We start from the raw sequence: 12632 nt of genomic DNA on the forward strand, positions 1-12632 counted from the left end.
TTTTTACAGTAACCTAAGAGGGTGACCATGCATCCAGCAAATTTTGTGTTCCTTCCTCTGCTGTAGAATTTTTCTCATTATCTTTTTACATGATTTCTCTTGTTTTCCCCTACCCTTTATCTTCCATCTGTCACACCTTTTCGTAAATCTTATTCCTTCATAAAAGTGATGTTATTTCACATCGGTAGCTGTAAGGTTGGCATAGCTGTCAACTATTTGCATTGGCAGACAGATCCTGGGAGGGGTTGGGATGCTATTTTAGAATAAAGGCTCCCAAAGCTGTCTCCCATTCTCAGCAACTGCAATTGAAGGAGAAAGAGGGTTTAACAGACAGTCTAGATAATGTACCCAATCCTTTCAGAATTGGAAAATTAAAAATTTATGTTCTTTTTAAAGATAGGTAACTCCCCCCATTCTTTTGTCTCTGTAAAATCACAATTTCTTTACTTTTTGTTTCCCTGTCTCTGCTGCTAAGGAATTAGCTTGATGCTGAGAATAGGGAGAGACAGTGAAAGGAGAAAATTGATCTACGTCATGTGGAAAAATTGAATCCAGTGCAGGAAAATTTAAGATGGCTTATGTTTTACTCCTAAATATATGCTACAAAACCTGTATTTGAAAAGTACTCAAAATTTTTAAGTCATATACCTAAAAGGAAAACTATAAAACAGCTCTTTTCTGATAAATATTGAGAGTACTACTGAACATGTAACAGTATTGGTTAAGCTCAAATCACAGTTTCCCCACGTTCTTACCAGTACTTATAAAAAGTAAACACTAAAAAACAAACAACCCTGCGTCATCACATATTAGAATTGAAGATCTCTGTTGTTTGACAGCTCACTTGTCACATGTGGTAAGATGAAGGTGGGCAGGGAGACACAGGATTGGGATGTCCTGGGTGGTTCCCCATCAGATGAGCCCCAGCTGCCATGATACAAGTTTCAAACTAATCCGGTACCCAAGGCAATGGCAGTCTTGTTGGAACAATGTGTTCCTGCCCAAAGGCAGCAATCTCTGTCTCTAGGAGTTTGCCAAGGCTTTTCACCAGCTTCCAACTACCTGTCCAGTTTCCAGGTGAACGGCACCCCCCTAAAGTTAGGCATTGCAGCTGCTCTGCAAGTTGCTATTAAACTTACAAATTTTTTGACCTTTCTCTTCACCTTAATGAACTAGAAAAGCCATTTTCTAGATGGCTTTCCATGAGTAAACCCACATACGATACCGTGTCCTTGGTTGGGAGGAGATAGTGGCAGGTGATGCTAAGCGAAGTCTAGGGAACAGACAATACACAGCACATAATTACTCGTGCCTCACAAGGGGAAGCTTCCCGGTGGCTGTTTTGGTGACGCCTTTCAGTTGGTGTCTTATGAACGTGCCTTGCTGTTTAACCCAGAGGGTGAGCTTCTAGAGAGCACTGGGTGTGTCATGGTCCTTTTTAAATTACCCCAGTATCTTGCCTGTAATGGGTCTCCCTAAAATTTGTTAATTGAATGAGTATCTGTCTAATTTCATATATCAGGGTACAGCTTGGGGAACACGACCAAATCTTGCGAGTTGAGTCTTTAGCTGGTTGTCAGCGTCGGGCAGGAAACAGCCCCACTGGGGGAGGAGGGGCACTGGGGCGGCAGCACAAGGGCACCCTACCTTCCCATTCCCTCTGTAAGTTCAGGAAAGTGCTATTTTTTGATATTTTTGGCTTAATTCCCACATTTTTCAATTTAAGAATTCTAAAAAGTAAAAATTTGACAAATGCGAGGGATACACAGTATTTAGCACAGTGTCTGCTTTTTTAAAATCTGGTGTGAACATTTTCCGTATGTTGTTTAATAGAAACTAGATGATGGAGTGGAGGGAAGGGCTGTGCAGGATTATTTTTAGTCTTCGTCTGATGTAGAAGTAGGCTGCGGTGTGAATTGATCAAGAAGCAGAAGAGTCCCTGTTAATTTACTCATCTCTTCTTCATTAAGAGAAACTGTAATTAAAAGATAAATTAAAAATTAAATTAAAATCTAGATACATACAATCAAAGGCATCTAAGTTGTTTTTCAGAGTAAATAATAGTTGTATAGATATGTGCATATTATTATTATTTTTAAATGGAGGTACTGGGGATTGAACCCAGGACCTCATGCATGCCAAGCATGTGCTCTACCACTGAGCTATGACCACCCCTTTATATTATTTGTACTTAATAATATCTGTTCTGAGTATGGAGCTGTGTGATTAAAGTATGGAAATATATTCACCATGAACATATGGAACATGCAGTGAATGTGTGGAACAGTTTAATCTTAAGTCTTGGTCCTTGCATGCTCTTTTGGCTCTGACAATGAACTCATCTTGAGTCATGCAGAGTTGATAGGATCACTTTATTGGGCACAGATCTTAATTTAGATGGGGTGGTGAAAAATAGGAGCATTAAGGTATTTAATGCATTTATCATTAATTTGAGTCTTTTACCTCAAGGCCATAAGCCATGTGAGAATTATCAGCTCAGAAGTTTGCAATTTTAGGTCAAAGGGTACAGATTTTCACTTAAAAGGACAAGTTCTGAGGCTCCAGTGTACCACATGTGTGACTGTAGTTAATAATCCAGTATCGTGACTTGAAAGCAGTTGAGAGAAGATCCTAAGCAGTCTCACCATGGGAAATAAAGGTAATTCTGTCAGGTGATGCATGTGTTCATTATCTTGATCTTGGTAACCGTTCTACAATGTGCAGTGTATGTTTATCAAATCATCACGTTGTAGACTTTAAATATATACAATTATATTTGTCAGCTATCCCTCAATAAAGTTTAAAAAAAAGAAGAAGTTCGGGATTATGAAAGAGGGTCTAGGAGTAAAAACGGACCAAAGCACTCCATATGTGTAACTTCCAGCTCTGCCCCATTTGGTCCTCTTCACCGCATGCTTAGGGCACCATCATTTCAATTATATAATTCCCTCTGAAGTGTCCTACAGACCTCTTCTGGAGTCTAAGTAACTTGTATGGGAATCATTTTATCATGTGATAGCCAGGTTGCAAAAAACTGAATTCACCTCCTCTTTGGGATAACCAAATGACTTCTAATTATTTAGTATTTTATGGTTTAAGCACTTTCGCCCCTGCTCCAGCCCAGCAGCTTTATGGTGGGGTAGATGTGAATTTTCTCCATTACATAGGAGATGGAGTTGAGACTCAGGTAGCTTGTGGCTCACACAAGATACATGTCTCTCTCAAAGGCTGACTTGGGATTTGTACTCAAGCTTTGATTCTAAATCTGCTATCATTTCCCACTGGGAAATGCTATTTAAAATTACAGCAGAGCTCTTTGTTAAGCACAGAATAATTTCATATTTGAAAACATGATCTTTAGGAATTCAGGTTTTGAGAAGAATTTTTTTAAGCAGCATATATATTTACCTTCCCTTTGATTCTTTAGAATGTTATTGCCATTCAGCGGTGACTCCAAGTAAGTTTATGGAGCTGTTCTCAGTGATTGTATGTTTCATGCTCTCTTTCTGATGTTTCCCTCTCAGCATTTCCTTTAACCCTAATCCATTTTTATTTTCATGGTCCGGTTAGTCCCCACTGAGAGAAATCCAGTAAATAGTGAAGTGGTGAGGTTGTTCCAGGAATCTTGCCATATATCCTTGAGTTGGGTGTGAGTGCTCTAGAAACTTATTTTTCATCACACATATTGTAACATAAATGTGTTAAGTAGTTTAAAGATCCAGTGCTTGGAGCAGTGCCAGCAAACTTGTCAGTATCAAAAAAAAAAATGTCTGTGGGACAAAAAAACCCCACCAGAAACAAAGTTAAAAGACTAAAGACAGACTGGTAGAAATAGTTTCATTTATATCGCAGACAAATGGCTAATCTCTTTAATATATAAAGAACTCCTGGAAGTTGAGAAGGTTAAAAAAAAAAATCAATCCAAAAAATGGATGAAGAATATGAAAAAGACATTTCACAGGAAATGAAATATGAATGGCCCTTTAACATATGAAAAGATGCTTAAAGTCATCATGCTTAGAGAAATTCGTGTTAAAGTCATCTATCTGATTTGCACAAACCCAGAAGTTTGATGATAGATTGTTGTAAGGCTGTGGGAAAGCAGGCATTCTCAGACTTTGCTTGTAACTGTAAATTAGAATAACCCCTATGGGGGAATGGGTAATTTGGCAACAATTATCAAATTATAACTGCTTTACCCTCTGACCTAGTGTGTTAGTTTCCTGGGGCTACCATAACAAAGTACCACAAACTGGGTGGCTTAAACTAACAGAAATGTATTGGCTCACAGTCCTGGAGGCCAGAAGTGTGAAATCAAGACATCAGCAGGATTATATTTCCTCTGAAACCTGAAGGAGAATCCTTTGCCTCTTTCTAGCTTATGGTGGTTTGCTGGCAATCTTGAATGGTCCCTTGCTTGCATCTGTATAGCTCTGACCTCTGCCTCTATCTTTACAATGTGTTCTCCCTGTCTCTGTGTCCTCACCTGGCCATCTTCTCATAAGGATACCAGTCATATTGGATTAGGGGCCCACCCCACTCCAGTCCTCGACTTAACTGATTACATCTAAAATGAACCCCTTTCCAAATAAGGTCGCATCCTAAGGTACTGAGGATTAGGACTTCAACATAACCTTCTTTGGAGGGTCATAATTCAACCCATGATACCCAGCAGTCCCACTTAATGTTTATTCTGCAGATACATTGAAACAACCCCAAATCTATCAGTAGAGGCGTGATTAAAAGCATGCCTTTACCTCTGTGGTAGAGTACTATGCAGCTATAAAGCAATGCAGAGGTTAGGAGCTGACACAGAAGACCCTTCAGGTCAGAACAAGAATGTAGTAGGTTAATTACCTTTGGGGTAAGAAAGAGGAAAAATAATAATATATTCATATTTGCTTATCTTTGTATGAAGAAACTCTGGAAGAAGACACAAGAAATTAAAAGTGATTATGGGAGGTAGGGGTGAGGCTATGGGAGCAGAGATACAATTAAGAATTTTTATTGCTTTCTTATGTTGCTTGATTTGTGAATCATGAAGTTACCTATCTCAAAGAGAGATATACCAAGAGTGTCATCCTTTTGAGTTCAATAAAGAATTTTTATGACGTTAACAGGGAATCAGTATGTTGTCCCAGTAATCAACTCCCTATTTTCTTTGTCTCTTCTTTCTCTTAAGCTTTGCTTAGTTCTTGGAATTTTTACCACCAATATCTCATTTCAAATATCACACACCTGCTCTTGGTTTGTAGCATCGTTATGCCTGTTATTTCTCATTAGTAAAGAAATCATCTGCCTATTCCAGAACCTTTGGTCAGAGGTGCGAACAAAAGCCAATCAGCAGGCACTGGCCTTCTTTATGAAAAGGTTGTTATGAACAATCAGTTGATGAGCTTCAAGCAATTTACATTAAAATGGTCTTAGAAGCAGGAACTCAGATAACGAGTCTGTGTTTTATCTATCTAAAAATTTTAAATAAGATGTTATGAAAGAACTGTTCACAACCTTCAGTAACATGTTATCTTCAGTTTCTCTGTCTCAGAGTTTTCTTAGCAATTTGAAAGTGAATCTGATTAATGTGCTAAGATCAGAATCAGAACATTTTTCTTAAAAAAAGAATTAAGTTGATAATTATGTCCATTTAACCCTTGCTACCCCCTAAAAAGAGAGCTTTTATTTTGATCTCCTCTCTGATGGGGGTCGGAGCAGGTGCAGTAAATTTTCAAGAATGCTCTGGGACCTGGTCATCTAGTTCTGTGTCATCCACATCTTTTGTTTCCTTTCTTCTCCATCCTACTGACTTGTGTTTTAGTTCAGCAACTAGAAGGATGAGAAAAAGAAATACATGTAAGTAAGCCTCTTTGGCTAATTCGTAGTTTTAGTAAGAGAAATAGCCAGGGGGTTAGTTGAGAATATGGTTAAAGGAGGTGTTTCGGTTTATCTGTGAATTTCAGTTTGCCAAGTCACTCCTGGTTTCTTTTGTGATGGATCATCCATAGTAAACAGCATTATCACATGACCTCTTTTCTATAAGCTACTATTTATTCACTCAGGATATAAATATATTGAACACTTTTGGTATAAAAGTTCTGTGTTACAAAGAAGTATCATGATACCAGCTTTCAAGTGTACAAGCTCAGCAAGGGAATGAGATGTATGTTCATGGCACAAAGAGTATGGTAACAGACATCATTCCCAGATGTAATCAACACAAGCCAAAGAACTGGAGGCGGGGAAAAGTTATCAGAAAAGGGGAGACGGGGAGGTTTCAGTGTAGAAAAATAGCATATAAATCCTAACTAAACTCATGAGATCTATAGGGAGATCCAGAATAAAATCAGGGAGCCTCAAGGCAGGCAGAAAAGTTAAGGAAAGGGAAGGCTGGGGAATGGAAGAGGATATTGGGGGATGTATTCAGGAAGGGCAAGTGGAAGGAGTCTGCCGGGTACACCTGAATTAAATCAAGGTAGGCTGCCCATTTTGGAAGAAGACAGGTTTTCCATTTCTTGTAAACACTCGGGAGTAGACCTCCCGCAGTCACAGCTAGACCAGTCCCAACTCCTCTGGGTAATACAAACTCACTTGCCAGGCAGAGACTTGGACATACTACCTGATCTTTGCCTGCTTACCTTCCTTTGTTCCTTCAAAAGACCACTGCAGCGAAGTGACTTTGACATTGTGAGTCTGATTATCACCCCCATGCTAAAATCCTTAGGTGCTTTGTGTTGCTGTTAAGCTTAATCCTGTCTCAGTTCTAAAGACCTGCACAGCTGGGCCTCCCCATCCTCTTCACCTCTGCTCCCACCACAGGGCTTTCCTGTTCTCCCTTCGCCAGCCTTTGACCTTCGCTGCGTGCTGCCACGCTCTGCCAGCCCTAGAGCCTTTTCACCTACCCTCTGCACATGCTCCTCTGTCTGCTGTGTAACTACTTGAGTCCTCCCTCACCCACTTCCAAACTTCTCTTTGATGGCACTTATCACAGTGAAAGTTTTGCATCTGTGTAATTGTTTGATTGTCTCCCCACTAACCTGAAGCTCTTAGAAGAGAAGTACCTTGTCAGCTTTTTTGTTCACCGTTCCCACACACAGTTGGCCTAAAACATATCTGTTGTGAATGGATGAAGATTTGAATCACCATCAGGGAACTGAATAGTGTAGTGGTGTGTTTGAATCCCATGTCCACACCTTCCAGGCTGTTTTCTTACCTGTGGTTACCTGCCTATTAAACATCCTTATATAAGAAAGAAGCTTCTTTTTCTCGTGTAAAAGATCAAGCTTGTAAGGAAAGCTGGGCGATACTGTCAAGGGCCCAAAAAGATTTCATCTTTTTGGCTGGGCATCCATGAGCCCAGCTTACAATCAGGGGCTCCATTAGTAAAGGAAGAGGGGTGAAGAGATACTGGGTCAGTTAGCTGTCTCTGACACAAGGCCTTATAAAGGTAGGGGTAATATACATGAGGTATATACATATATATATAAGACTGTCAGCACAGTGCCTGGCCCATAGCCCTTAACCATGGTTGTTAGTGTTTCTTCATTCACTGAATGTGTAATAAATAACTTACCCCAGGAGGGAAGCCTTCCACCCCTTTTCTTTGGACCTTTTTCAGCTCTTCATTTCTTTGTCCCTTCATTCTTGGGTCAAATTACTTGGTTAATATGTTTGCAAACAGTTTATCCACGTGTTGGGAGCACATCTCTGGTTTCCTTTTGATAGTCCAAGGAGTAATAGCCCTTCTTGCACCCCACTGGGACTCTGCTCTCCTTAGCCTCTTCTTGATTCCTGTTTATATAAAGTCAACATCCCCTCGGCTAAGATAAACTCTATTGATCAGATAGAGCTGTGGATCTGTTTTCTTCTCCTGTGGCTGGTGCCACTCAGGCAAAAATCTGCCTTTATTGAAGGCTGTACCTGGATATGCGGAAGTTGGGGTGGGGTGGGGGGGTTCAATGAAAATAAAGACGGTATTTGTTTAGCCTTGACAGTTTATTTTCTTTATTTCCTGTGAAGGCAATTGACCGAGGCTTGGGCTTTGAACTTGTCTACAGCCCCGCTATCAAAGACTCCACAATGAGAAGGTACACAATTGCCAATGCCCTCAACTTGATGCAGGTCTGCAAAGGAAAGGTATGGTTCCATACTTTTAGGATGTTTTTCAAATCTAGCAGTTTAATTTTATTAATATACTGGGATTATCAAATTGGTCCCTTTTCCTGAAAGCAGAAGATTCTCCAGATACAGGAACAAATTCTCCCATTTTGATGAGCGCTGCAAGTTTTAAAGGAAAGAAAAATATCCCAGGGAAGAATAACATGAGGGTGGGGAAAGAGATGTTGAAAGCCTTTATCTTTCAGTAAGGAATTTGCCATTTCTTCACTGTGAAAGAATAGTCTAGATAACAGTTGTTTGTCATCATTGAGTCGAATTAAGGTTATATGACTTTTTCAACTAGTTTTTAAAACTAATTTATCTTTTCTAAGATCTGTTGGGAAAGCTTGTTTTATATCTTATTGTAGGCTGCCTTTAGTTTGACATGAGGTCTGAATTTCATCCTTTCACTTAAATTATTTTTCTTATCTTTAGAAGAAGTTGGTATTTATAAAGCCTTAAATCTTAAAATGTAATTACTAGTTATTTATAAGACTTCCAATTTTTTTTCACATTTATCTAAGATTAACATTGATCACTTTCTGTTTTGTAGAATGTAATTATATCTAGTGCTGCAGAAAGGGTAAGTTTGGCATGAAGTACTTTGTTTTCGCTTTTCAAGTTATAAAACTTTAAGTTTCTAAGGGAGAAATTAAAATAGTAATGTAACAAACATTTATTGTATGTTTTCATTTTTAACTGAATTTGCTCATTGTAATTGCTGAAGAATAAAATTTACCCCCATTCCTTTGGGGCTTCAAGTTTTTGTTTATATAAGTAGTTTTTCCTTTATATTGTTGTAAAATGCTTTTCAGGGATCTTTTATATTTTCAAAAGCTTCAGAAACTCATCAAAGTTAAAAGGACTTAAATTTATTCAGTTGACTTCCTTATTTTTAGATACTTAACATCCTATTTACTGCAAATGAAGTCATTGAAATGTTATGAATAACTTCTCTCGTCTATTTTTTGTTCACTTGATTTTAGCCTTTAGAAATAAGAGGCCCGTACGATGTGGCAAACTTGTATCCTTTCCCGAGTAGGAAGTCATTGAAATTTTCTTTTAGAAATTTGGAATTTGATTATATATTATACTTTAACAAGACTTGTTTTTAACCTTTTACTGTAAGCTTACCAACTAATAGCTTCAAAAACAAATCATACCAGGTTGTAGAGAGCTTCATCCTTTTGTTTTCTGGGATAAGGGTGAAATAGAGAAGGGGGAAAGAAGGCCTCTATAAAAGCTTAGAGTTAAATGAGTCTCTTCTCAAATGTGCATTCCATTAGGGCTAAGAACTGTAGAATTAAATTGTCTCCTTCAGTGTGACCAGGCAAGCTGGCATTTTCAGTTACGTTTCTGTTAGTCTTGTGTCCTTGGCTGACTCTGCGTTGAAGTCTTTAACGACCCCACCAGAGGGCTGCTGTTTGGGCTGTCTGAAAGTGATGCCAAGGCTGCGGTGTCCACCAACTGCCGGGCAGCGCTTCTCCATGGAGGTGAGCAAGCTCTTCCAAGAAAAATGCCCAGTGGTCGTGTTCAGAGCCAGTCGTTTCTATCAAACAATTGAGCCATATTTCCTTTTGTTCTCCTGTCCTACAGAGTTCCTTTAGGGTCATCTTTTCTGAACCTGTTTAACCATCTCCATCCCCATCAATGCTTTCCCACCCTTTATTTTAGGATTTATTTTCTGTAGTTTGTGGAATGAATATAGTTTGTGTGTTCTTTCAAGCTCTGCATGTGTGTCCCCGCCTGCATTTGGATAGGCTTCTGATATCCCTTTCTCCTCCATCCTCTATTGACGGACATGCTTCCCCTGCTTGAAAAGCACTGTTTTAGAGAACTGAAAGGTGAAAAATATGTTAAGCCTTTTATGAGGAATACAGAAACCCCAAATACCTTTTTAAAAACCCAACTGACAAACTCAAATTATAACTTTTTACATTTATTACAATGTATGATTCTTTTCTTATTTTTTGTTTGCATGTTCAAATATGCACAGACTATACACTTTTTACTCACATTTTATTTACATTTATCTCCTCCTCACCTTAATTCCACTACTTGAAGGCACTGAATTTCTTATTCATCAGATAATAAAAATTAAACTTGAAGTGTTTGATATACCAAGACTTTGGAGAATGAAAATGAGGTTTTATTAAAAGTAAAACATTTATACTTTTGATCTGCTGTTTTATCTTCATTCTCTCTGTAATTTTTAGCACTCCTGGTAGTGATCAGGAAGCAATTCATTTGATATCATCTAGATGAATTTTAAACTTCAGAATTGGTTGCTGCATATAGACTAGGTTTTTTAGCATATGAATAGTTAGGTTATTGAGGGGCTTGTGTGTTGTGTCTGCATTTTAATGATCTGATTTCATCTTGGGAGAACTGGTTACTGTATTAACCATGAATTGGGTGATTTTGCTTCTGTTTTCAACATTTTTAGTTTGAGATTGTTGTATTTTATAGCCTAGACCCACCCCATAAGCTCTGGGAATGGCCAAATTAATTAGAATTTTATCAAGATTTTCTTGAAATTAGGGAACAGTTGGTTCACAATGGTATTTCTGCCATTATTTTTGTCTATTTTAAATGAATGTAAGGAATCATCAAGATTTTGGATAACAATTAGTGTTCCAAAACAGACTAAGACAAGAAAGGGAAACATTTTAAAAATGCAATAGGGAAAAATACGAAATTCTCAACAACTCAGCTATTCAACATAAGATATATATGGAGCTAGGCTTTTGTAGAAGCTAAACTAAAAGGAGCCTCGTGGACTTTAGGTAGCATTCCCATTCACCCTGATGTGCCCAGAACAGTCCTAGTTTATGCCTGCTGTTCCTGCAGAAGTAACAACACATCCAGAGGATAAATTATAAGTACCCTGGTTCCAGTTCACATTGGGATCAGTAAGAAATAGTAATGTGGTAGTTTCCTAGGATGGCTAATTCAACCTAAGATTACATGAGGATAAATTCAAGATTCTAAGGATTCAGAATCTCATTGTTGCCCTCTGCACCAAGTCCCGGCTGGCATCTATATAGCGTCCTGAGAGCCACATTTAAGAAGGACAGCAGTGCCCTGGAACACTACCAGAGGACAGCTCATAGGTTCTTGGAGGGTCTGGAAACCTTATTTTGAGAGAAATTGTTGAAAGCAGTGCAAGAAGAGATACCTGGAAAACAGAAGACTTGGAACCTAGTGGCTGAAGTTCCACATTGGAGAGCTTGCTACAGGGAATCACAGTTTGATGGGTCCTGTGGGGTTCTGGAAACCAGTGAACAGCAATTCTAAGGAGGTTGTGGGGAAGGGACAGAGAAAGAGGTTCAGGGTCTGAAAGAGTTACTTTATCTGAAAATTTGTTTGACAGTAAAAGACTGAAAAGTCCTATTTTTAGTCTGTCGGCTTAGATTAAGTAAATGTTCAGTGATTTAAAAAAGGCATTTCTCAGATGGAACTAAAACAATTTTGAAACTAATGCATTTTGTTTTGTTACATAGTGTTGATTTTTGCAATTTAAAATTTATACTTTTTATTCATTCTACTGGTTTTTAGACTTCTGCTTATAATCATAGTGATATAAATAGGCATCCCTAAATGCTGCAGTTTTCATTTGGTAAAATGGGAATCGTTGGCAGTTTCTATTTACTTTGAGGTTCTCTGATTATGTTGGCATTTTAATGACCTTGAGAGCCGTTTTGTTCCTTTTATAAATGAAAATGCTTTTAAATAACTGGCAAAGATTTAATAGGGTTGGTATAAATTAATTCTGATAAATGAGAAGGTAATGTTTAACTCTTTAGAATTAACTTTTACTTTTATTACTTGAAGTAAGAAATAATTCTTAACTAAATTTATGTTCGTTAAGTTCTTTTGATTCTGCTTCCTTTGTAGCTAAAGGATCTCTGTCTCTCTCCTTCTCCCTAGTCCTTCCCTATTTCCTAAGGACTACATTTTAGTCTCTTTTCATGGCACTGTGGTCCTTCACAAGCTAACCGCCATCCTCATTCCCCCTAATTTTTTCACAACCCTCCTCAACACCAGCCATATTGTCCCCTAAACATACGAGGTTCTTCTTACCTCTCTCTCCATGCCTTTGCAAAAGAGTACTTCCTCTCCTTTTCCTTTTTCCCTATTCTTAGCATCACCTCTTTTATGATGCCTTCCTCATTCATCCAAGCAGAGATACTTCTTGTGGTGCCTCCATTCCTATTATATTTGCCCCTGATGTGCTATCTCAGTGTGTGGTTGGAAGGAGCACTGTGTTAGGCATCTTAATACCCTCTACAGATGACATAGTGCCTGGCCTCTTAGTACATTTTTAGCAGAAGTTAGCTAAATATAAGATGAACTCTGCTGCCAACCTGACCTAAACATTTAATAATTCCCATTCTTTTTTGTCCATTGTCACCAATATGTAAGAGATCAATAAACATGTGAATTTGATATTTTTCATTCACCGAAGTATTTCTTCAACA

The 12632-nt window shown here is 38.3% G+C and overlaps 1 protein-coding gene and 1 non-coding gene across 3 annotated transcripts in view; one reads left to right on the forward strand and one right to left on the reverse strand.

Annotated features, from left to right (window-relative positions):
• RPP30 (ribonuclease P/MRP subunit p30) overlaps positions 1-12632 on the forward strand; it is a 31227-nt gene that overhangs the window by 12793 nt on the left and 5802 nt on the right. For both annotated transcript variants that reach the window (XM_010974278.3, XM_064488207.1), the window contains exons 7-10: positions 8014-8130; positions 8705-8734; positions 9138-9175; positions 9565-9644. In XM_010974278.3, coding sequence (XP_010972580.3) covers positions 8014-8130; positions 8705-8734; positions 9138-9175; positions 9565-9644 — 265 coding nt within the window. The remainder of the gene's footprint in view (positions 1-8013; positions 8131-8704; positions 8735-9137; positions 9176-9564; positions 9645-12632) is intronic.
• Positions 2101-2173, reverse strand: TRNAA-GGC (transfer RNA alanine (anticodon GGC)). Its single transcript has one exon. It is a non-coding gene; the product is annotated as a tRNA-Ala (tRNA).

This window comes from Camelus dromedarius, chromosome 8 (assembly GCF_036321535.1).
Source record: "Camelus dromedarius isolate mCamDro1 chromosome 8, mCamDro1.pat, whole genome shotgun sequence".
NCBI lineage: Eukaryota > Metazoa > Chordata > Mammalia > Artiodactyla > Camelidae > Camelus > Camelus dromedarius.